At 44.3% G+C, this 26,192-nt stretch overlaps 1 protein-coding gene across 1 annotated transcript in view; it reads left to right on the top strand.

The window, feature by feature from the left end:
- The window catches only part of Tbc1d8-9 (TBC1 domain family member 8/9), a 113,903-nt gene that overhangs the window by 74,511 nt on the left and 13,200 nt on the right, over nucleotides 1–26,192 (top strand). The window contains exons 22-28 of the mRNA XM_065455940.1: nucleotides 3–113; nucleotides 4,022–4,160; nucleotides 6,103–6,339; nucleotides 7,529–7,744; nucleotides 14,746–14,816; nucleotides 17,916–18,006; nucleotides 20,436–20,533. Of these exons, the coding sequence (XP_065312012.1) occupies nucleotides 3–113; nucleotides 4,022–4,160; nucleotides 6,103–6,339; nucleotides 7,529–7,744; nucleotides 14,746–14,816; nucleotides 17,916–18,006; nucleotides 20,436–20,533 (963 nt within the window). The remainder of the gene's footprint in view (nucleotides 1–2; nucleotides 114–4,021; nucleotides 4,161–6,102; nucleotides 6,340–7,528; nucleotides 7,745–14,745; nucleotides 14,817–17,915; nucleotides 18,007–20,435; nucleotides 20,534–26,192) is intronic.

Below are 26,192 nucleotides of genomic sequence, written 5' to 3'. Positions count from 1 at the left end.
AGGGTCTGCAAGACGCCAGTGTGAAGAACGCGCTGAGGAGCCTGAGCTTGGACCCCCGCATCTCGGCACTCCTGACGCAGAATGAGCTCAGCGATCTGGTGGCACTCATCAGGGTAGGGTCACAGCTGAAGCATGTTGACGTGTTTTTCAGCATAAAGCATATAAAGAGCCACCAAACGAGAAGCCAAATTCACAGAGGCTGGATCGCTGCGCCGAAACAAAATGGTCAAAATTATGCCACGCTGCTCCAGAACAACTTTGGCTCTGGCAGGTGTTTACAAAACATTTGGAAGTCATGGCCTCTTAAAGGAGTTCTTAACCACCCCTTGAGCTTGGTGAAAAAACACATTCGGCTGGTAGCATACACTGCTGTGAGTATCTCAGCCAAATATTGCACTCGTGTGCAGTGCGGGGGGTTCGCAAGCAAAGCACGAAGTCTCCTTTTTCTCGAACACTTTCTTTTCAACGGAGGCCATCTCCTCACCCTTTTGGAGCTACTGGCAGCTGCCCCCTTGACCTCATTGGGCAGATTTCTATACAGAGCTGCCATTGGCCACTAGCCGACATCAATAAAAAAAAGGGTGTTTGAATCAGTGTGCTTCTTCCTGCTGTTACAGTGTACGTTTATTGACACAGTTTACTAAACAGGCTGAAGTAAGCAAAAATCTGCATTTCGAGTTTTGACAAGAATGACGCACTTCAGGAAGAAGCCGACTATCATCTGCACAGGCTCGGCTGTGCCCACCTGGCATAAATGAAACGTTGGCCACATTGCATATCAGAGTCATAGCTGTCAGGTCTCTCTCGCTAATTTAGATTAGTTTTGAACTCCCACTCAAACCATCTGAAACTTAAGGTCAGACCTCGCATACACTTGCCAGCGCACACTCCCTCCTGGCAGCTCCTGGCTAAACACCTTGGCAGACATCACTTGATATTGAGCTATTGACAGCGCTTCTGTACTCTGTTTCAGTAGTTTTGTGCTGCAGAACCAAGGCTGTGCAAGTCACGAGCACGGATTCTTGTGCAGCGAGATGGAATGCCACGGTTTGGAACCTGATAGATGACTAGATAGCCTTGACAAGTTTTTCTTGTCAGCAAATGGAAGCTTCTTTGCAGGTGGCAAGGTGGTTTATTGTGCGCTTTTGCTTTTTTCTTTAATAAAATAATAATTGAGGCTGTATGATACTGAAAATAAAGTTCTCCATTTGTTATGAAAATGTGCAAAGAATAAAAAGAGATTAGTGGAACGCTACTGTACAGATGCTAATTTGCATTTAAAAAGTACATTGCTTTGACAGTGGCTAAATTTATGCGTTTAGTCTGCGCAGCCACAACACCGTGGATGAATCCCTCCTGGGTAGAGCTTCACCCTATGCAAAAACGGCGTCCGCAAACTTGCTTGTGTGGTATCGTTCCAAGCTGCTCCTTTACGCGAAAGGAATGAACAAGCTGGCATTGAACATGCTTCCAGCAGTGTGGTAGAAGTGCGGCAAACGTGCATGAATCCTAATCAAGAAAACAGCTGCACTTAACTAGTGTCGGCGAGCGCACCATGTACGAGTATGTGTTACAAGAGGGATCAAGAGATGGCGCCACCATCTCGTGTTGAACAGCTGGATGAGTGCTTCTTCTGAACCCTCCACTTCTGCTGATTCTGCAACCCTCCTCCTCGTCTGTCTCGAAATACCTTTGAAGTCGCATGCCTTTTTTGGTGTTATCCAAAAACACTGCTATTCCCAACATCTGATCTCGCTACGCAGTTGCTAGCCGAAAAAAAATTTTTTTTTTTAAAGGGAAGCTGAACATTAAATGAAAATCAAATATCGGAAAATTTTAACACGAGGCTTTATGCTTCTCACATTACACAACGAGAATGTTGCTATCTATCAGTAACTTAGATACCTAGGAATCAAGATGTATAGTATGGCCTAAACTTATTAATTAAAAAGAAACATAAAATTAATTTGCCAGCACTGATAACAATTCAGTTCGTATATGAAGGTCTGGAAATTATTTTTTGTCGATAGAATGTCTCCTGAATAAAATCAAGTGCTTTTTTATCTCTCAAGCTGAAGATATGAAGAAGTTATGTTGCCCTAAATATGAATGATGTTTTCAGTTTAGTACTGGGCCACATTGTACTTAATGGCAATGTTCTATTGCTTAGAAAGTTTTGCTTTTCGTTTTTCTTCCAGAAGACGGCAAAGTTCCCATCTTTATGGAAAGTGGTTTCTGTGGGTTGTCATCAGCTTGTTGAGGCCAATCTGTGTGACACAGAAAAAAGCGGGGACTGCGAATCGCGTGACACGGCACCACTTCACACGGTCATCGGCTGCGAGATCATGCGTACGGGTGAAGTTGACGACCGGCGAAGTGGTGTTCGGCGTTCAGTTCTGCGAGCGACCAGCCGACGACTACTGAAAGCACGCATGCCAAGTTTGTCTGTCCAGGACAGAAAGCTCCATCCAAACTGCACAAATGTGTATGCGTAAACACTGAATGCGCATTATCTGATACAGTTTGCGTGCCTTCCAGTGGCTGATTGACCCCATCTTCACACATGCTTTCGTGCTTTTCTTTTCATAGGCACTGCTTTTTTTCTTTTGTTAATTGTTTTGATCAATTCCATCGGCCTAGTCGAACCTTGTACCGAAAGAGATCACGCGAGATCCAACTCACCCCTACAGGATATTGAGCAAATATGTTTGCCCCGTGCCGGACACCAACATCTAATTGTTCACCTGTACAGTCAAGAGAACGATGGCACATTCGGATGTTTCTGTTAGTCTATCCCAGTGCCCCGCTCTGAAGCCTTTCTCGGGACGGTCCGACAAAGTGTGCCAGGCAGCGTGCTAGACGTCCGTGCACCCCGCCGACCCCAAGCCAGAAAAGAAGAGGCGCACGAATAACCCCGCCATTAGGTGGCGTTTGCAGGGCAACACTCTCACCGCCTATCGTACGATTGTGCGACTACGTCAATTGGCGACGGCACACAGGAAGCCAAATTACAGGAAATGCGAGAGCCATGCAGAGAAAACATCAGGGGATGCGTGAGAGTCTAGCGTCCCCACAGTACCCAACTAGACAAGCAGGACAAAAGCAGTTAGTGGCACTGGGTACGTGCCATTGAATGTGCACCCTAATAGGCAACTTGGACCGTGGAGTATGTGCCAAGGTTTTGCCACCCCAACATGACTGCTGATGTGTTAGTCATTGTACTCATTATATGATATGTCTTTTTAGTGTAGTCGGCATTCTTAGAACACTTCACGCACTTTCTAGTGCCTACTTGCCTGTCTATGTCTCTAACCGTTATACCATCAAATTGGGTCACTGTCCATCGTCTAATGGGTGCAGCATTGGGCTGCTGTGCTGAGGGAACTAGGCTCAAAACCAGCTGTCGGACCACTGGGTATGTCACGCAAGGTACGGGCCGCTTTTCGATGAACCTCTTTCATGCCATCTGAGTGGGCCGCTCTTCAACGGCAAAAAATAATGAAACATTTTTCCGGTGCAGGGCAGAATCAAAACCTGCATCATGTATATTCACACAATCTTGTCTCAGTAATTATTCACACACGCGCCATGCACAGAATTTGCGGCTGCGCCACTAGGTGGCACAGTGTGTCCAGAGAGAAGCGTGATAAAATAGCCTGGCCGCACACACATGATGCATCTCTGCGGTGGCAATATGGTGTGTTGCCACGTTACTTCAACGCTAATTGCAATGACGTCGACATTCATCATGAGATGGGTTCTGCTGAAACTTTTTATTATTGTTCTTTGTCCATTACATTGCACTTTACAGAGTGCAGGTTAATTGGTTTTACCATCATAACGTTACGTAGGGTCAACAGATGAGGTGAGCAACAACACTGTTGTTCCGGTTACTTTCTTCTGCTTTCAACCCCATTGCCAGAACCATTTGACATGCATGAACAACATGAAATTTAACCCACGATGGATGGTCTTTCTGGAATCATGGACCTCATTGAAACTGGCCATTGATGTCCTGCAGGAGCAGCAACTGAGCCAGCACAGCTGGGGTACGGGACCGCCAGGCGTGGCTCCGCCCAACATCGACAATGGCGCCCCCTATGGCGAGCAGCTGTTCCACCTGGACATGGACCAGTTCCTCAGCTTCCTAGGCGCCATGGGTGAGTCCGAAAGTAGTGGGAGCAGGTGGTTAGGTTGCATGGCCATCGTTGCCGTCAACAGTGGTCTGCAGGAAAAGCCGACTGCAGGACTGATGGAACAGTCCACTGCAGGACGTGAACTGTTCCAGTGTGTCCCAGTGACCTTCAATTACCATATCCACTCGATTTCAATGTGCCCTCAACTGTAATGCCTACCTATATTGTCATATCCTGAAAAATAAAATGCAGAAATGTGGTACCCTTGTGTGTTTCTTCACCAAATTATCAAGGTGAGAGAGATAAATATCAGTTTGTTTTCACTTGAAAAAAGAAAAAAAAAATTTAACTATGAGGTCGCTGGAGTTGCAATTTGGGCACCAGCTATAGGTAGTGGTCAATGATGACAAACTTCTGACACCCACAGCGCATCAAAGCATGGCTTTCGAGATTTGGGGACTACAATTTCGGCACTGTCTATTACAGTTTTGGTTTTGCACTCAACTCTAGGACATGTCATATTTTATGATGAATTTTGCAAATCACTACATATATCACTTAAATATCTCTAAATAGGTATCATGGCTCCTGTATGATTCAAGGAATGCAGTAAGACTAGCCTTATTGCTCTGCCTTACCTAGAACACAAACTGTCAGGTATAGCATTTGAAACTCAAAAGGGTTTTTCTAGTAATAAATTTGGAAGTTTTGCAACTCTTGTTCCAGGTAAGGCAGAGCAATAAGGTTGGTCTTATTGCATTCCTTGAATTATGCAGAAACCACTGGTACCCTGTTTATCATAATTTTGGGAACTGATATTCTGCAAATCTTTGCACAAAAATTATTTACAGGAAGCTCGCACAAAATCAGAACCACAGAAGATGAACAAAAATTGACTGCATATTCAAAATAAGCAGTTAACATTACATATATGTACACGTTTTCAGCACCATATCTCAAAGAATAACATTTCTTTTTCTAAGAACCACCTCCCCTCATAGCCAAATGAGTCTTATGGGAATCATCCAAGAGGAGGAAGCTTGTAAAGCAAATGTATGTGTCCATCTGAGAGTATATTACAAAGCTACAAAGAAAACTCATGCGTGTAACTCAGAAAAAGAAGCATTGCAGTCGAACAAAAATTTATCCTTGTCCTTGAATCAAGCCGGATCAGTGAGACAATGTGTTTTGGCAGACATCGTGTTTTAATTTCTGCTGCACTGTATGTAATCATTGTTGAAGAACTTCAATGAAATGCTGAGTGCGTCGCATTACAATGGTAAACACCAACAGTAACTTAGCATGATACAGTCCTTTGTCACCTTGGAGGGACAAAGGACTTCGAGAAGCACTTGTTCACAGCAAGAGAGTTTCAAGCATGCGATATGCATACCTGCTAACTCTCCTTGATTTTCCATAATGTTTACAAATTGGGGCACATTTTACTAGTGTTGCATCAAGTTCTTGCAAAATGTGCTCTCTTCACGAGAATGTTTCACCTGTCAGTCTCTGAGGCTTCTCTTGGAAGTCTTCTGATGGTGAAATGATGCAAGATGGGTTATCGCTTGGAGCTAGTTAATTCAGAGAAGTTCATGAAGTCGACGAAACCTGCAATAGCGTAGTCGCTGAAAGAGTCACTGTGATTAAAAAAACTTTGCTGATTGTCAATTTGTGCTATGTGCTATTCCAAGTTTTATGCTGCTTGTATGCTGTACCTAGAGGCAAATCATAGGTAATAAAGTGCACAGGTATACCACACAACGTGTGTTCTCAGGGCAAGCATGAAAAAATAAATGCGTAATATGCCCTCCAACCGCGATCTTGGTGTTGCATCCATGGTTCTTTTGTTTTTCCTCTTTTTTTGGATTTTAAGGCATACAGTTAGGAAGGTGTGAATATGATGGATAGGCCAAAGTAACACTGCATCCTTCCACTGACTGAAGCAGTGTGACTTGTTTCCTGGCAGGCCCGTGGAGTAATGGCGAGCATCCACGTCGTCTGGGCGTGCGTCTGTTCCGTCTAGCCGACACCGACTGCGACGGATGGGTGAGCCTGGCCGACTTCTGCCGGATTCTTGCTATGTCTTCACGCGGCGATATGGACGACCGGCTGCGGCTCCTCTATGGCGCTCACTTAGCCGTCTGCCAGCCAGGTGATGTCGAAGATTCTCAACGAGACTCTGCAGACGACAGTCCTGAGCAGGGTCAGTATGCAGCACTGTGGAGCTAAACTTAGTTTCAGGTTCCATGTTTTTGAGGCTGTGCCGCAATTTTAAAGCAAATAGCTTTCTTTGGGAGCCAGACGCATTTTTTTTCTTATCTGGCCAAATGTGTGCGAGCTTGGGCATTCCCACTTGTGTGTGGCAGGCTGGTCATGTAGCTTCACCAGGGGCTGCAAAGAGGCGTCACTCACTTGCAGGGGCCTCTCCGCTTGGTTCACATGCATCAGAGGGTTCGTCACTGCATAACAAGGATGATAGCGTTCCTTCTCACATCCAGTCAGCAATGGCTGGAGAGGGAAGCATTGTGTCATTTACACAGTAGTGAAAAAACACAAGCAGTATTGTGTAAGTTAGTGCATTTTTGAGAACATCTAAAGGACAACCACAGAAAAGCTTCTAAATAAAACAAAATGAAATCCTTGACTGACCCACTATATATATTTGCTTTACTTGTCCAAAAGCATTACACAACACTACATTATACTTTAATCATCAAAGCACCATTATAGTCTTAAGCATGCCTGCTGCATAGTCTTGCTGGTTTGTCCAATGTATTTCAGTTATCGACCATGTTTTTTTTATTTATTCAGTGGATCAAAAAGCTGTTCACTTACTTAGATGACCGGCTTCTATGGGTGATGTATTATTTTTTTGCTTCCACTTCCCTCCTACACCCTGGCACCCACATAAACTGAAACCTATATGAAAAGGTACAGTGTGTAATTTGAGGAAAGTTGGGAAGGTGGACAGGTCTGAACATGAAATGCTCGCAGGTAATATCAGTGAAAGGGAGGGAAAAGAGGCATGGCCTCCGGGCAGTGGCTATTTCATGGTCCTGCCTTTTGATGCCTTCACCAGCCCAAGTTAGCTAGACCACTAGGTGGCAGCAAAGTTCACGAGTGTCTCAGTTGTATCCATTCAAAAATGGTTAACACAGGAAACAACAAATTTGAAACTTGCAGTCATTATTTGTCATGTCTTCTCCTAATTGCCTGTCCTTCACAGTCTTCGAGCTTGCTGTACAGGACAAGCAAACACTAAAGTAAATCTGCGACCCCGTCAGCATGCTTGTTGGAGCCATTGCGTCCAAACGAGCAGTTTCCCAAATAGGACAATCATTTGGACAACGTTCAGCCATTTCTGCCAACTCTCTCCTTTCTCCCGACCGCAGAGAGCACCGAAGTTGCTACCGAGGCCGAGGAGTACTTCAGCTCCCTGGAGGAGGGATCCTCCATCGACCAGGTCTTGTCTTCGTCGGCCCCGGAAGGTGGCACGGCTATTTCACAGCGGCAGCAGCTACAGCAACGCGTGGAGCTTCTCGACGCAGTGCTCCAGCGCAACCGAGACACCGACTCGTTCTTTGGCTCGACCTCGCTGAGCAGCAGCTGTGAGTGTGGAAGTACCTCCCCGCTCGGCCACTAAGAAGCGTAAACCATTTTGCCCCACAAACAACGGAATCCCGATAGTTTGAAATCTTTTCATTAGAATTGACGGATAATTCGAACTGCACTGTTGGTCATGGCAAGATCCTATGTATTTGAATAGAGAAGAGCTCCTGTGAATTCGAACTCCAAAAACAGCACAACGGATATTTAAAATAAAATTTCTCGCTCCTGTGGACTGTTTTTTGGACAAACCCGACCAAAAGGCTCGGGTTCGACATCGTCACTAGCTATCAGAATGTTGTGTGCCGTAAAAATTACGAGGAAAGGCGCGCGCCAAGACAGAATTGAAGCAAGCAAGGCGGCACGTGCCGTCCTTTCCTATCTGGCTTAAAAGAAGCAGGAAAGGGGCCCCTAACACGTGCGCTTGATCACATTACCACGCGCTTACCTGCACCTCCCCCCCTCCATCCTAGTGCACGCTCAATTAGTACGTCATCTCTTACACTAGGCATGTGGAGGATGAAGCACTACAAGCCCCATCCTGGCCCACTATAGGGGCTCTCCTTAGTTTGAACTCTGTTTTATTTGAATAAATTTCTGGTCCCCTAGAAATTCTAATTAATGAGATTCTATTGTAGTGCTATTAGCAGCATGGCTCATCAAAATGAGCTTCATCTCGAGTACAACGCATGAAACGTAGGCGCAAGTGGAGTATGACACAGACCATGCACTATTGAGGAAAATTCCAGCGTAAGTTGATTTAAAAAAAACATAAAAATGGCTGCCAAAGTCGAGGGCCTCAACTTTGGCCTCCTTGCATGTCATCAGTTAACATACGAGGGGTGATTGGTGAGGAGTTATTGACCTGTTCCTGATCTTCTAACGCCAGCTGCTAAAGGACGTTCTACATCCGCTGCCAAGGTCTAGGGTGGGGCTGTCTATCGCTTCCAGGTCTAGTCTTGCAGGCATACACAAACACTCAAGAAAGTCGACGGGAGGATGGCTGCCACAATTGGCCGAATTTTGGCTTAATTTATAAAGCACCACACACGTAATGCAGAAGATGTAGGTGCGGCTCCCAGCTGTGGCAAGTTATCTTTCCGCCCGCTTTAATTCCCCTTGTGAATTCAGCATTTCAATTGGACACAGCAATTAGATTCCCCCATTCTTTCTCCAGCTTCGTTGTCTTTGTTGTTGTTGTAACTAACACAAGATCGAACCACTTGCATCCCCTTATTCTTCTCGCTCGAAGAGTATATTGCAACTTATATCTTGGAGCAGCGCCCTCAGTGGTCGAGCACAATGCACCCGGGTGCGTGTGCCAAAGGTGTGTTTGCTGCCATTGCAATATGGCAAAAAAACCAAATAAAAGGTGCTTGGTGCTTTGCCATTTCTCAGCCCGTGTTCCTTGAAATAAGTACAAAGAAGGGCTACCGATGCACATATCCACTCACAATTAAGCATTTGCCTGCAATTCAGTTTCGCACTTCTAAGGAGATATCAATGACACATCGAATGTTTTTTTGCGATTGAACGCATACATGATGTCTTCTTTTTTGCTTTGCTTTGCTTTTTCAAGTAGAATTTCAACAATTTTTTATTTATTTTTTATTTATACATACTGCAGCCTGTTGGGGCTGTGGCAGGAGCAGGTGTACATGCGAGGAAAACCGATTATGATATGCAGAAACAAGAACATTGAAATATAAAAATGTGAAAGATCTATACATCAGCAATAGCATTTAAAAATTGAGAAATGGGTAACAAACAAACTTCGGCAGGTAACAAATTCTACTGTTCAATCATGCGGGGGAAAAAACTGTATTTGAAAGTGTTAGTGCGTGAATGGAGTGGTCTGATATTAGAGGCATGATAAGCTCTAGTTGAAGTCGGGCAAGCAGGCATTAAAAGGGAGGGATCTGATAGGTGACAAAGAGAGTTCTTATAAGAATAGAAAATCTTCAGAGATTCTATGTGCTGCCATCTAGAAAGAAACTGCAGGTTTAATTCCGCAAGAACAGCTGACGGTGAAAAGTCTCGGTCGAAGCAACAGTAAACAAAACGAACAGCCTTCCTCTGGACCAACTCAATACAATTAATTTCACATTGTTTGTGTGGGTTCCGTACGGAGGAAGCATATTCTAAAATTGGGCGAATCAGTGTTTTGTATGCTACTAATTTAGTGTCCCTCGGAGCAGCAGACAATGTCCGGCGGATGTAACCAAGTTTTTTTAACGCTTTACTACAAATGTAATCTATATGTTTAGACCAAGACAAGATGGGTGTAAAAACGACGCCTAAATATTTGTATTGAAAAACTCGTCTTAGTGGTACATCGTTGCATATATAATCATAACATACGGGCATGTGTCTTTTAGTAAAAGACATTATAACAGTTTTATCAAAATTTATGCTCATTTTCCAAGTAGCACACCAGTCACAAAATGAAACAAAGGCATCTTTAAGGCACTGATGATCAGCGAGTGAGTCAACTGGGCTATATATAACACATATATCTGCATAGAGGCGTATCTTTGAAGTAACATGGTCTGGAAGGTCGTTAATAAACAATAAGAATGGTAGAGGGCCAAGTACGGATCCCTGTGGGACTCCTGAGGTGACGTCGACTACAGATGAATCCGCAGAATCATAGCATACGAATTAGGAACGCAAAGAAGGGAAACTGGAAATCCAAGACACCAACTGAGGGTTATTTAGAATATTATGGAGTTTCAAAAGCAATTTAGAGTGTAGTACTGTGTCGAAAGCTTTGCTAAAGTCAATGAAAATGGTGTCAATCAGATTACCTAAGTCGATATAATGGGAAAGGTCATGAGTGAACTCAGTAAGCTGGGCTACAGTACTAAAACCACGCCTGAAGCCGTGCTGAAAGCTGTTCAATAGGTTATTATTTTCAAGGAACAGTATTATATGCTTATAGATTTGTTAATGTTTGTTCTGTATCCTAATCTGCTTTTGTGTACGCATAATTCTGCCTTGTACTCAGCATTAATCACCGAGTACAGCACCGAATTATTACCTCACCCAGCTGTCCCCTTTACTGAAATAGCTTATGCAAAAATCGGCAAGCTGAGGGAATCTTCATGTGAGGAAAAATCATTTAATTGCCATCGGCGGGGCTTTAACAGAATGCTACAGAGGGACCCTTTTCAGTATTTTCCAAAAGCTAACTTTGTGGTTGAAAGATTTGTCCTGGTTCGGGGTCAAACCTGAGATGACCATTCTTGCGGCACAATCACGCTCTGTCACATGAATTAACTCTGGGACTAGCAGTGGCATGGTGAGGCTCAAGTATTTGACAACTCGGAGCCCCGTAAGCTTGGCAGTAGTGAATTATTTAATGTCATTGTATGATTGTAACATTATGCTGCAGTCAGCTTAATGGATAGTTTTTTTTTCCCGTAGCAGCTCGCTTGCATTTCATGACAAACTGCCATTATGAGCTCTCCAGCTCTGGAGTTTGTGGTGAGAAAGGTGTGTGCCATGCTTAGCTGTGGAACATGTGGCTTCCTCTGAGGTGCCATTTTCTGTTTCTTCTGTGGCCTAACTATTCTTAAACTCTTTTGGGTGCAGGGTGCTTTTCCAAAGTAAAACTCTTGCTTGGGCTTGTTGGCTCATGCTTGAATTAGTAAAGGCAAGGCGCAGAAGACCAGGACTCGAGAAGAACACAAACGACAGGACTGGTGCCATTTTCCGAAGTGCAGCAAGCTAAAATCATGATATGTTGATGAGCATATTACAAATTTCCCAGTCTGAAAATTCAAGCATAAATTGAGAATTACACTGATTGTAGGTTTTAATTATGATAATTGCATTCCGTTTCCCTCGAACCTACCTCGTAATCAACGTTGAAGTGCTCTGAGTAAGAGTTCGTAAGTTCTTGTACTTCTGCATTGTTCCAAGTCCCTGAAGTTGTACATCATTAAAAAACACCCAGGCTATTTGCACCAGTCCACTATGTGAGAAAATGAGAGGTTCAAGCAGCACCGACAGTCAATAAGCTTTTTCTCATCATCTGTCTTATGAAAACAAAGCTTACAATAGTTTTTTGTTTAAGCAACTTCTGAGTCGATGGTGCTACCATTCTAGGGATGTTCCTCATACGTCCATGAATTAATTCAGGGCCCTGTCAGGGGCGGGCATTGACGGCGATACAAGTGTACATGGGCCCGTCATTCAAAGGGTTTAAGATCACTACTAGTCGCACTACAAAGTTGGTTGCGAGGCATACTGCGGTCTGTACTAAGCTGAGCAAATAAGGCCAGACATCTTTCAGGATCTCTTTTTGGTTTTTGTTTGCGAACAACGAAAAGTCGCAGGGTCACCCGAAAGGCGAAGCATTGATACATATAGCAACAGTAGCAAAACGCCACTACATGAAGTAAACGTTGAAAGTTTTGTCGACCGTACAAACTGAAATAAACATTCACTTACCAACTCGATTAACAAGCACAGTATCACGTGCTCAGAGCCAAACATTAAAGGGCCCTTGAAACGGTTCGGACAAATTTTGTAGACGCGTAGGGTACAGCTTAAGTAGAACATTCGCACCACAATTTAAGTGAAGCGTTACGTATTAATGGAGCTACAAGCGATTAGAAGTTACCCTCCTCCCCAGCCATGCTTTTCCTCCTCAACTCATTCGCTGAGCGAGCGGGGCTAAGCTCCGCCTTCACTGGTCCTGCGTCACGATGCGACGTCACATCGTCCACTTCCGGTGGTTTTGGAACCCGCCCCCGCCCACGCGAAACCTCTCCGCTAGCCGCTTGGCTGTCGACCCCAAGCGAGAGCTATCGAAGCAGCGTGCATTGCGAGCATTCTGTCGTAGCGCCGAACGTGTCTGGTATTCCGTTAACCACAGGCAAGCCGGTCATATAGGCAAATGACTGGAGGCATAAACTCAAGCTGATGAAGGAACTTTGGCGTAGACGTACGTGAGCGGCCTGATCGGTCTGCACGGTCCAGACACTTGTTGGTGCAGCGCTTAACCAGCCAAACAAAGCGCTAATATTGCTCTAACCAAGTGTAAAAATTTAACCATTTATAAAAACAACGTGTTGATGATTACATTCCTGCGAAAAATACGCACCAGCAGCAAAGAAGAATACGCTTCGTTGCTGCTACTGTGTATGGTTGAGCTCTATGCCACCAGGTGGCTGCACCGTGCAGACCATTCACATTTGCCCTTCTGCTCATCTCGGCTCGTCCCGTTACGGCACAGTCAAGCAGCCAGACCCTGTCCCCTTGCGCTTACGTTTGCCCTAATATGGGACTCGCGAAACGCTATTGCGTTAGTAATCTTCCGGTGTAAAGTGACGGCCACAAACGTGCAAATCCTGGCGCCGATCGGATAGCGGCAGTCCGATGCGCAGCAGGCAGTTCACTCGTACGCTGCCTTGCAGAGGGACATGATGTCGCAGCTTGACATATTGCCAGTCGCTACGTTTGCAGTCCACATGGCAACAAAGTCGAATCATAGTGCTCGCGAGAAGACTGAGACCAACTCTGGCCGCGGAGCTCTCGTCAAAATGGAGTACGTTGTAACACAAGCAGACGACGCTTGCTGTGTGCCGGAAGTGCTTAAGTGTACTGAAAAATTGTTCTTGTGCATTCTCTTTATGCTACTTTCTTTTTATAAAAACAAATTAACTAACATTCTAACTTTTACGAAGATCATTTGTTTACCATAAAGTTGGAAAAATTATCGATCACGTGCCCTGGTCAGCCAATCGGATAGCTCGCCCCACTGACGTCATATGGGTGATTTCGGTCATATGAGTAGGGGCGGCTTAAAATTCCGCCGAGCAGTGCGCTGCGATCGGCAGCGATGTGCATTTTTAAAACCTTATAATAAATTACACACTTTATGCAGAGCACTTAGATGTGTCAATTAATGATCAGAAGGACCTACTCTAACGACTCCGTACGTTTGTAGAAAATCGTCAAAAGCGTTTCAGGGTCCCTTTAACAGCTTTCACTCGATGACCTCGAACACTTGCTGTCACAACGCTGGTGTGATGAGCGCAAACAAAGAAGAGCGAATGCTTCTGCTGCCACTCCCTTCGACACGTCTACGAAACTAGAGGTTATGCGACTTCCAGCACAAAGCGCACGGGAAGAAAGTGCAGATGCAGCCGCCAGGTACCTTGGCTAGCCCAGCCTGTGCACCCGCCAGGTATTGCCTCCGAGATGCGGGGCGTGCTCATTCACACAGGCAGCCATGTGCAGCCACAACCAGGATAGGGGAGAAGACCTGCCCCCTGTACTCCTGCCTAAGTAGTGCATAACTGCATAACTCTAGCACACTGTTGATCACGTGACCCCCAACCCTGGGCGCACATCATGCCACCATCACATCATCAAATGCCATCGCACATCATCAAATGACGCACATCAAGCCACCATCTATCTTGGCTCACCTTCGCACGCTTCCCCTCGCACCCACAGCGTACGACATAAGGGGCACGATAGGTTCTTATGGCACTTGAGCTTTATATATGGAACATTACGGCGACGCCAATGCCAACGGCAAAATAATTCACCTAGCGTGTTCATATATTGAAAAGTTATTTGATACTGCCATTTGGAAGCATTGATGCCGTAAATTCTTGTTTTTTACTCTCATCAGTTCAGAAACTCCACTAGTTAAGACTAGCCTTCCTGTACCATCCCAAAATCTGTACTCACTCCTGCTATGTCTCGAAATAGAGAGAGCAGTATCTGTAAATAAAGAAAAGCAACATGCTACAGCATAATATGCTAGGGTCAGTATTGTGGCGTATACTTTCAAAGTCACTTCTCTATTCCAGCCTAGTTCTTGTATACCTTACTTGTTTAGTCTCATTTTTCCTGTTCTTTGCTGCTTAGTTTTTGCTTGAGTAAGAGTTACTCTAATGACCTTCATTCCTGTTCTGTCTCGTCAACACAATGTTTACTGTAACCAGCGCTTATTTGCTTCCTTTTTTTTTCTTGTTCTCACTAGATGGAAGCAGTGGAGATCCCTCTAGGTCTTCCAGCAAGTTGTCGGACATGACTCTTCCTGACATGAACCAGGTAGGTTGTCATGACTGCATGGTCTGTAAGGCCGTAAGGACATGGTCTGTAAGTTGTGACAAACAAAAAATTGTGGAATTTCCAGAAATATTTCACTGCTACTCAGGGTTCATAGCAGTCCTTTAGACCTTTGAAAACCCTTGAATGTAGAACTGACATTTCTATTTACAAGGCCTTGAAAGCCCTTAACCTTCATGGAGTGCTTAAAAATTCTTGAGTGTTGCTTTCACCTAAGATTAGAGGATTTTATTTGTGAATCTGACAATGAGGTTTATGCGAGCCAAATGTCAAGCCAATCCTTTCTGATTAGCATCTTCTTGATAGGGAGCCATCTTGTTTTTGGTGGCCGGTGATAGTTTATCCGCAGATAGCTTAGCAAGCATCTCTGTGCAATAAAGAAATGTTTGCTTATTTTTTAAAAGCGTTTTTCTTTCAAGCTTTCAGGCGTCGTCACGCTTTGATCCTTGAAAATGCTTTGTCCGAGCCTCGGAATGCATTGAAAATACTCCAACTTTTATCTACAAAAGCTGCTACAGGTCCTGGTTACCCTCTGCTCCTTCACCCCTTATGAAGTAGACGCTCCCAGATAGTACTAGCATAGGAGCACTCGCTCCATCTCTTGTCATAGCAGTGCACCTACTTATAGTGGCTACCACCATGGCGCACATTCTTTATGTGCTTATATTAGCAAGCAACTTTTTAGATATACTTGATATATATGATGATATTTGTGTTTGTTATATCAAGGTACAACTTATTTACTTCATCATATTCGTCTTCGTTATTTTGGGGTTCAACTGTACTTGCTGCTGTAAGACACATCACACTAAGAAGTAGTAACACCGATGAACTTGATCAGTGTTTGTAGCTTTCTCTGAGTGCCTTTGAAAGCAGTAGCTTTCTTCCTCAGTTTTCTGCCATCATCATTGGCCGTTGTCGCCCACAGCACAGACCTTTGCAGCACATGTGTTTTGCTTTGGTCAGCGGCGCGGACACGAGAGAGATAGGCTGTGTTTTCCTGGCGCATGCGGGCATGCGGGAGTTGCAATAAAAGAATGTGGGGACTGCACTAGGTACTTCGGATGCAGACTTTTGCCTGTTTGTCCCTGGCTAAGCTGCACTATGCTACCACAGATAAAGAGTCTGGAATAAGCTCTCCCTCACAGCGGTCACAGAGCTGCCCTCGTGATTGGGAGGTCAGTCATTCGAATGCATGTTAGAACATTTTTTCCCCTTTATATTTTCCTTAACGCTTTGAGGGTCGATTCTTCTTAGGGCCCTAGTTCGAAAAAAAATTTACCGCAAATTTTCTAGGGTGACTGTAAGGTGAAAAAAAAATATTTTGCATTTGTATATATGTACTCTTCATTCATGAATAACAACAGTAAAAAAGGAAATAAACTTATAAGAATTAAACATTTAATGCATTTTTATGCACATAGTTGTGCCTTGAATGTGCGCACATGAGAATATTTCGCAAGACTAAAATGTTCCTGCTCGTACACTAATATGTGCATCAATAGCGTAATCGAACTTCGTAGGTGCACGCACTCAAGAAAACTGTGTGGTTGTGTGCCTGTCAAAAAAGTACAACGTGTGACAAACTTCCGCTAATCTTCATTTTATCACCAACAAGGGGCATTTAGTTTTCACGAGTGTCAAAAAATTTTTTAAAAGGCAACGTAAACGCATGCACGGCGGCATCCATCCTATGCGCACCGCTCTGAGCACTAAACGAGCGAGAAAGAGGCGGTTGCCCTTTGAGCGATTAGTAACGAGATAGCCATCAGTTTTGTAAGCACAAGAATCCGAAACCGCCCGCGGAACAAAACCCGAACCGCCGCCCGCCCGCGTGCCAGTGCACGAGCGGTAGTATATAGACGTGCGGGAGCAAACCAGCTCTTAAACAAACTATGCAACAAAAACCAAAAGAGGGAGGTGCGCAAAAAAAATTCCCTGTATTCCCACATAGCGGCAGCACATGACAGAAAAGAAAAAGTTAGGAAATGGGCATGTTTTTTAAACATGCAGATGGCGCTGTAAATATACAGCATCGACCATTTTCGGACTTGTTCGCGGCGCCGTATATTTACGTCATTGACCCTCAAAGGGTTAATCTGCATTATTATATCGTTTCCCTCTTTCAAGTCTGCAGTAGTTGTTTTTTTACCTAGGTTTCACCACTAGGCTTTTACACGGAGGGTTTCTGCCAAAGGGATCAAAGTGACCTGGTGCGAAGCACAGTAGTGGGCTCTTAAGTAGATGTCAGTTTAGTGGCCGCAAACCAATGAATAATGACACATTCTTACTGTTTATTTGTTGTTCCCCATGACAGACTCTGTACCATCCACTGTGATCCTGTTTGAACGGAAGTTAAGCGTAATGCGCATTGCCATCGGCTAGGGACAAGCAGCGCAAACCACGTACTCCTCCGTAGTATGTACCTAGGCGCAGTCCCCAAATTTCTGTTTCGCAACTCACACATGCACACAAGCGTCAGTCAAAATCGGCACAGCTCTCATGGCTCTGCACTGTTGAAAAAACAGATATGCGCTTGCAGTGCACCAAGATCATTGGATATCAGTGCCAGTAGAAGCTGCTTCCATTGATGTAAAAGCATGCGCTGCCATGCGTGCTTGCAGGAAGCAGAAGGGAAAGTTCAGTTATGCGACGCAAAGCTCGGTTCTCTGCAACACCACCAGGTGGTGTTGCCCTCCATGCATCAGGGGTGGCAGAACTCACTGGTCGCGCCCGCACTATCGTGGAAGTTTTGCTGCAGCACAATCGCGCCTCACCTTTCCCTTAGCGAGTCAGTGGTGGTACAAGCGTTTGCTGCCACATTGCAACTCTGAAATCTCATGGAGGATGTAGGACCTTCAGTGATACGGTGAGCTCAAGATCGGGATTGAAAATGCCTAGCCCACACCACAGCTAATACTCAAGCATTTGTGTTGCACACTTAAGACTGTCAGGTGATTCTTTAGCGCAGATACGTACTTTGGCTAGTACCAAATAAGCCAGTATGCAGTTCTTGTTGAAGTACATTCTTAGTAAACTCTTTGCTCCTCTTTACTTACCTGGTGTCCTTTATGTGTGCAGGAACAGTTTGTCCAGATGTGGCAGACCGTGTACAACCTGTTTGTGGGCCACCCAGACGAGCAGGACTTTTACCATGCTCTCGCTTGCACAGGTACCCCACCACACTGTAGTACTGCACTTCGTGCTTCTACAGCATCTGAAGGAGTGTGGACACGTATCTTTTAAGTTGTAGAAACTGTGCCACATGTTTCTCGCACGTAATGGGATGACACTTAGCAAGTGTAAATGTTGGAAAACACTTGTAAGAGATTTTGATTTAACACTACAGTTGGTGTCAAAACGGAGGACCTGGAGTCATCAGCATTATTGTGACATCACCCATCATGGTAGCTTAGTGGCTATCATCATCATCAGCCTGGTTACACCCACTGCAGGGCAAAGGCCACTCCCATACTTGTCCAACTACCCCGGTCATGTACTAATTGTGGCCATGTTGTCCCTGCAAACTTCTTAATCTCATCCGCCCGCCTAACTTTCTGCCGCCCCCCTGCTACGCTTCCCTTCCCTTGGAATCCAGTCCGTAACCCTTAGTGACCATCGGTTGTCTTCCCTCCTCATTACCTGTCCTGCCCATGCCCATTTCTTTTTCTTGATTTGAACTAAGATGTCATTAACTTGCATTTGTTCCCTGACCCTATCTGCTCTTTTCTTATCCCTTAACGTTACACCAAGTTTCCATAGTATGATGTGCAAGGGGGTGCACAAGCAGGTGATGACATAGAATCACAATCCATGGCCACCACGATCCCCAGATCTGATGCCATTATACTTTTACTTGTGGGGTTATGTGAAGCAGCATTTGTACAGCAAACATATAAATGACATTAATCATTTAAAACGGAGAATCAGAAACGTTATTCACTCTGTTACACCAGACATCCTTAACCGTGCTTGGGAAGAACTTGAATATCATTTAGATGTGTATAGGGCAGCAAATGGAGGTCACATCGAACTGCACTGAGCAGGTGTGAAACATCAAGAGCTTTCCTTTAATTTGGTGAAGATTTCACATTTCTAGCTTGTTTTGTTGATTTCCTATGACCGGTCAAAAGTACACCATGACTTTACGGACGCACTGTACGTTGAGATCTGTGGGATAACAAATGAGACAGAAAAATGCACATTATATCTAGTCCTGCACTATAAGCAGTTGTTATAAGTAGCCTGAGCTGTAGTAAATTGCTAGATTTACTCAGTTCAAAGGCACTGTCAAATGTAATATGCACCTGAATTTCAAGACAAGGAATGAAAATTGCAATAGCCCTGAGTGTTAACTTATCATATTTCCATTGTACAATTTGTGCTCATTTGGATAAAAAGTTTATTGCATCCAAAGAACAGGTAGCAGACTGGGCATTACTGCCACTGTGGGAAGCCACATTATCACTATAACAACAGCCAATCTGGGGTGCCCTCAATAGTGGTTGAGGAAACGCGTTTAATATTAAACGCCTTGCATACTATGGCAGCCTTACAAACTTACAAAGTGGGCACAAGAAATGTCATCGCTTGTAAAGCTTCAGTCGTCTTGTGGATTGGTTTGGATTACAGCATGTATTACTGCATGCCAACAACAATAGCTTATCACCATAACAATTTTTGTGTTATACTGGAGCCTAACATGCTTGTAATTTTTTTAGTAAATTATCCTGAAAGAAGCTGCATGTTAGAATGTACTAAACATGATATACACGGGCACCTTGAGGCTTGCCACTGTTTATTCTAGGGTTTGGTGGGCTTGGCCCTTCATTTAATGCAAAAAAGAAAAACAATGATGAGTTGAAAATGTCATGCAGGTGTTCTTTTACCTGGTCCCTCAGCTGAGAATGGTGTAATGAACATTAAATTGCTCGTTCAGATGACTGCACTGATGTTTCCTTGTTCACACAGATTGCAGTAGTGTCAGTATGAAAGTAACCATGTTAGGTTGCATGTAATGTTTGCATCATCCGAAATCGGTATCGTCAAAAGCAAGTCAAAAGCGTATTGTCAGGCAAACGCAGTCGATGTTCATTTAGTAAACGAATCACTTAATTTATAAGGAAGGTAAACTTGGCCATTGCATTTTAAGTGTGCAAAGGATACCATGACACCAAATTATTCAGCTTGCATTGTGTATTGCATGTTAAACCGCACATATCCCTAAGCAAACTGGCAACATTTGAACACATTTTGGTTAGTAGGAAATTTGTATTTGGCACCACTAGGTGCCAGAGCATGCAGGGCGAGACGTGCAATGTGGTTTCGGAATGTTTTTGAGCAGGAAACACTGCGGTTGGCCCGCATTTTCTGACCTCACACAATCCATGCCAAAATGGCGGTCACTACAGTGGCTTGGAGGCAGCAATTTCAAATTGAAATTTCGAGTTGGGATGTTCTCTTGAGAGCCTAGTTTATCGTGTCTATAACCACAAAGGCCTCTCTACTCGCAGTTACAATGATCAATTGACAATAGCTGAATGACCATGTCATGGCCCCTATAACTGTTGTACCTCTCCCACCGTACAACTGCATGGACAGGAACCGAGCTGCTGCAAATGGGAGAGATGAACCATGAAGCCAAGACCAAGCCAGAAGGCTCAGCGGGTGAGCATTCTGGCGGTGATGGGACGCATCAGGTGAGTACAGCCGCATTGCTTATTTTAACCTCTATCGTGTCGTGCTATTATCCTGACTTCTGACCAGAAATGGCCGAGATTATTTTACCACAAATAACACAGTACAATGGGATGACACTGCATTGTGCTGGGACTGCACTACAGCGAGACAGCGGCGGCATCAATTTTCTTGCTGGGAAACCCAGCTGTTCATCGGTTACTGGGCCAAGCAACAAGGATAACAGCACATCAATACTTGTTGCTGGGCTAGTTGGTTCATCTTATTACGCAATTTTAAAATGCAACCGAGGGCGAAAAAAAGTTCAAGACAGGAAAGAGCGTCTTTGGTGACGTCATGGGTTGAGTATTTAGGGCGTAGATGAGTACGTTGAATGGTTTTCAAAAGACAGTCCACACCATCCAAAAGGCACCGTTCACAGTCGTCGCTTTCCGCATCGTTGGCTGCACTCCTATTGAGCCCCGGCAAGGCATGCATGCGCTGGTCTCCAAGAGACGCAGAATATTTGGGTCCTTTCTTCAATGTGTTTGAAATGTCTTCAGGTAACATATGGTCACCCAGGACAAGAAGCCAAGTGGGCTTCAATGCTTCCCTCCTGAAGTCCCTTGGAAGGTGATTAAGCATACACCACCACCAAAACTTGGCAGTCTTGGCAGCCACCTGCTTGAAGGCCTTGAATTTTCGTTCAGCGATTCATCCAGTGTTGTTTTGGTAGCGAAACACCTGCATACAATATGAGCCAAATTTGCCTCTGCAATTTCATTTTTCATAGGCGACAGAGCCTCTTTGCATGTCCAACAGAGGGCTTGACACTTCCAAAGAAGGCTGGAACTTCAATGTCGGAGAGGCAATAGACGCAATTAGTAGAGATGGATCCGTAGAAGGGCCCACTGCAGAAGAAATGTAACATATCAATACTTGTTGGTGGCTAGTTGGTTTGTCTTATTGGCTGTTTCCTGACTAACTTTTTTTCTGCCCTCCAGTTGTGTCGTAACATTGCATAATGCCAGCACGCGTACCTTCCATGATGCACCAACGCCTCCTGGTTGTTATTGCGCACCAACATGAAGAAAATTTGCTGCCCTACACAGTGAGCCTAAGATGAATAGCTTGTTTTTCCACTTACACTATTTGATGGCACTGCTTTCCCATGGACAAGTGTGCAGTGACATGGTATTTTTGATATAGTGCAGGTTTTCTTTCTTCTGTAGAAAAAGTAAGCTCTTACAATGTGTACTTTGCTGGAAACATATTATTCTAATGTCTCTTGTGATTCTCTGTAACTCTTTAACCTGGACTTCTTAGCAGTTAGAACAGCTAAAATTTTTGCTAATTACTTTTCATTCACTAATTGGATGTCAAGGACTAAAAAAAAATTATTGACGGTTTCTCAACAAGTCTTTGAACAAACACACTTGGTCATATTGGCATAGAATAAGCAGTGTTCTTTATTTAAAGCTTCATGCATGATTTCTGGGGATTTTTGTGCGCAAAAAGCTAAATCCTTGGTGGACAAACGATTGTACTGAAACCCAAAAAGAACAAAATAAGGCCTGGGGAATCCTACGGAAGTACCCCACTTATAACAATCTTCTAAATTTCAAATAGGCCACGGCCAAAGCACGATTTATTTAAAGAAATGCAGAGAAATTATCATGTCAAAAATACATATCTTCAATCAATAGTACAATCACATCAAAACGAATGTGGGACCAGGTGAAGAAATTTAGAGGAGAGAACTCATCATACATAATACCACTATACTTACATGTCCAGGCACACAAACAACACTACAGGACCAGGCCAACTTATTAGGTGAACACTTTTATAACATATCCAGCTCAGCAAACTATTCAAACAAATTCTTAAAATATAAAGAGTCAACGGAGAAAAAGAAACTCCCCACCACTAGGGCTCCAGCTGAAATGTATAATAATCCCCTCACAATACATGAATTAAACAGAGTTCTTTCTGCTGGTAAAAAAACGGCAACAGGTCTTGACCGTGTCCATTACACAATGCTGGCACACCTATCTCAAGCATTGGTTGAGGCACTTCTTAAATTCTTCATAGGTGTGGGAGTCTGGGGTAATGCATACAGATCGGAAAAAAGCAGTAGTAGTACCTTTTCTAAAACCTGGTAAACCCGCAACATGCCCTAGCAGCTATAGACCCATTGCACTAACAAGTTGTCTAGCCAAATCCTATGAGAGCATTATAAACATGAGACTCACATTCATCCTTGAAACAAGAAGCCTAATAGACAGGCACCAGTGCGAATACAAAAAGGGCTGCTCCACAACTGACCATCTCGTGCGACTAGAGCATGAAATATGTGACGCGTTTCTTCACAAGCAATACTGCCTCACAGTTTTTTTTTATTTTGAAAAGGCATATGATACCACATGGCGATATGGAATTTTCAGAGACCTAGCTGACATAGGAATTCGCGGAAGAATGCTAAATTATCTATGCAATTTCATGTCAAACCGAACACTTCAAGTACATCTCGGCTCAATACTTTCGCGCATATTCACACAAGAAAATGGCGTTCCACAACGTTGCATTCTGAGCACGACTCCCTTCATAGTCAAAATGAACTCTGTAAATAAGATCATCCCACCATCTCTTATGCATTCAATATATGTCGATGATTTGCAAATGGCTTGCCGTGCCTCAAACTTACCCACCTGCGAACGACAACTACAAATACAGTAAAAGCTCGTTAATTCGAACCGCAAGGGGAAGCCGCTTCAATTCGAATTAACGAAAGTTCGAACTAACGAAAGTGAAGGAGGGCAACAGTACACTGCGATTTGCAAGCAGTAGGGCATGTCAGGAATTTGGCGTGTCAGAAAGTGATGGCGTGTGCCGCGGGCACGCGCCATCTTCAAGTCGAAGCTCTGGGTCCGACTGTGCCACACCACCGATGTCCACGGAAACGAACGTTAGCCGAGGCTTAACACCATCACAATAAATCGCGACGGCCGATACCTCCTAAGCTGAAAACAGAGGTGCACAACCGATGAAGACTGCCGAGACTAAGACGCTGAAGGTGGCTAAGGCCCTGATTCGTTAGTTCTTGATTGCAAGCGCAGCTGCGACGTACTTGATTCGCTGTGTTTTGGAGCTTGCCATGCCATCTCCGCACAACATTAGCAGCTGTACAAGATTTGCAAAGCCTCCGAGATTCGCAACAGGCAAGAAGTCTCGGAGGTTACGTAGAACGGAGAAGCCGCAGCCGCCACTGCCTTCTGGCTGACCCCGCGTCGGTTAGATTTTTTTCCGATTTTGCCTTCTCTCGCCGTTCTCTCCGTTTCGGAGGCAATACAGCCTTGTGTGTAGGCAGTAGGCGCGTTTCTCTAGACGTGTGCCAGGCGAGCGTAGTTCGAATTATCCGTGAGGGAACCGTCTCGCGTTCGAATTAACGGACTTTTTTATACATAGACTTCTGTGGAGCTTGGCCGGACCTAATCGTACAGTTTGAATTAACCATAAATTCGAATTATTGAAGTTCGAATTAACGAGCTTTCACTGTAATGATAAATAATCTTACACAATGGGCTGACAAAAATGGTTTCCGGTTCTCAACACACAAAACTGTTACAGTTCTCTTTTCCCAGAAGTGAGGGTTACACTGCACTCCAGCTCTCACATTGCATGGTACAACGCTGCCGGTCAAAGAACACTACAAATTTCTAGGCGTAATGTTTGACACTAAACTTAACTTCCTGGCCCACATTAACGCAACAAAAGTTAAAGCAAATAAAGCGCTAAATATCCTCAAGGTACTTAATAAGAAGTACAAAATGAAGATTGTACAGGCCTACGCCCCTACATCCAGTCATGATGACCAGGAAGTCGAAAGCTTCTATGAAGACGTGGAATCGGCGATGGGTAGAGTGAAAACTAAATACACTATACTAATGGGTGACTTTAATGCCAAGGTAGGCAAAAAACAGGCTGGAGACAAGGCAGTGGGGGAATATGGCATAGGCACTAGGAATATCAGGGGGGAGTTATTGCTAGAGTTTGCGGAACAGAAGAATATGAGGATAATGAATACCTTCTTCCGCAAACGGGATAGCCGAAAGTGGACGTGGAGGGGCCCGAACGGCGAGACTAGAAATGAAATAGACTTCATACTCTGCGCTAACCCTGGCATCATAAAAGATGTGGACGTGCTCGGCAAGGTGCGCTGCAGTGACCACAGGATGGTAAGAACTCGAATTAGCCTAGACCTGAGAAGGGAACGGAAGAAACTGGTACATAAGAAGCCGATCAATGAGTTAGCGGTTAGGGGGGAAAATAGAGCAATTCCAGATCAAGCTACAGAACAGGTATTCAGCTTTAACTCAAGAAGAGGACCTTAGTGTTGAAGCAATGAACGACAATCTTGTGGACATCATTAAGGAGTAACCCGCCGTGGTTGCTCAGTGGCTATGGTGTTGGGCTGCTGAGCACGAGGTCGCGGGATCGAATCCCGGCTACGGCGGCCGCATTTCGATGGGGGCGAAATGCGAAAACACCCGTGTGCTTAGATTTAGGTGCACGTTAAAGAACCCCAGGTGGTCAAAATTTCCGGAGTCCTCCACTACGGCGTGCCTCATAATCAGAAAGTGGTTTTGGCACGTAAAACCCCAAATATTATTATTATTATCATTAAGGAGTGTGCAATGGAAGTCGGTGGTAACTCCGTTAGGCAGGATACCAGTAAACTATCGCAGGAGACGAAAGATCTGATCAAGAAACGCCAATGTATGAAAGCCTCTAACCCTACAGCTAGAATAGAACTGGCAGAACTTTCGAAGTTAATCAACAAGCGTAAGACAGCTGACATCAGGAAGTACAATATGGATAGAATTGAACATGCTCTCAGGAACGGAGGAAGCCTAAAAGCAGTGAAGAAGAAACTAGGAATTGGCAAGAATCAGATGTATGCGTTAAGAGACAAAGCCGGCAATATCATTACTAATATGGATGAGATAGTACAAATGGCTGAGGAGTTCTATAGAGATTTGTACAGTACCAGTGCCACCCACGACGATAATGGAAGAGAAAATAGTCTAGAGGAATTCGAAATCCCACAGGTAACGCCGGAAGAAGTAAAGAAAGCCTTGGGAGATATGCAAAGGGGGAAGGCAGCTGGGGAGGATCAGGTAACAGCAGATTTGTTGAAGGATGGTGGGCAGATTGTTCTAGAGAAACTGGCCACCCTGTATACGCAATGCCTCATAACGTCGAGCGTACCGGAATCTTGGAAGAATGCTAACATAATCCTAATTCATAAGAAAAGGGACGCCAAAGACTTGAAAAATTATAGACCAATCAGCTTACTGTCCGTTGCCTACAAACTATTTACTAAGGTAATCGCAAATAGAATCAGACACACCTTAGACTTCTGTCAAGCAAAGGACCAGGCAGGATTCCGTAAAGGCTACTCAACAATAGATCATATTCACACTATCAATCAGGTGATAAAGAAATGTGCGGAATATAACCAACCATTATATATAGCTTTCATTGATTACGAGAAGGCATTTGATTCTGTCGAAACCTCAGCAGTCATGGAGGCATTACGGAATCAGGGTGTAGATGAGCCATATATAAAAATACTGAAAAATATCTATAGCGGCTCCACAGCCACCATAGTCCTCCATA

The sequence above is a fragment of the Dermacentor albipictus genome, chromosome 8, assembly GCF_038994185.2.
Source record: "Dermacentor albipictus isolate Rhodes 1998 colony chromosome 8, USDA_Dalb.pri_finalv2, whole genome shotgun sequence".
Taxonomy (NCBI): Eukaryota; Metazoa; Arthropoda; class Arachnida; order Ixodida; family Ixodidae; genus Dermacentor; species Dermacentor albipictus.
Note: the sequence above shows the minus strand (reverse complement) of the source record. Positions and strands in the feature narration are given on the sequence as shown.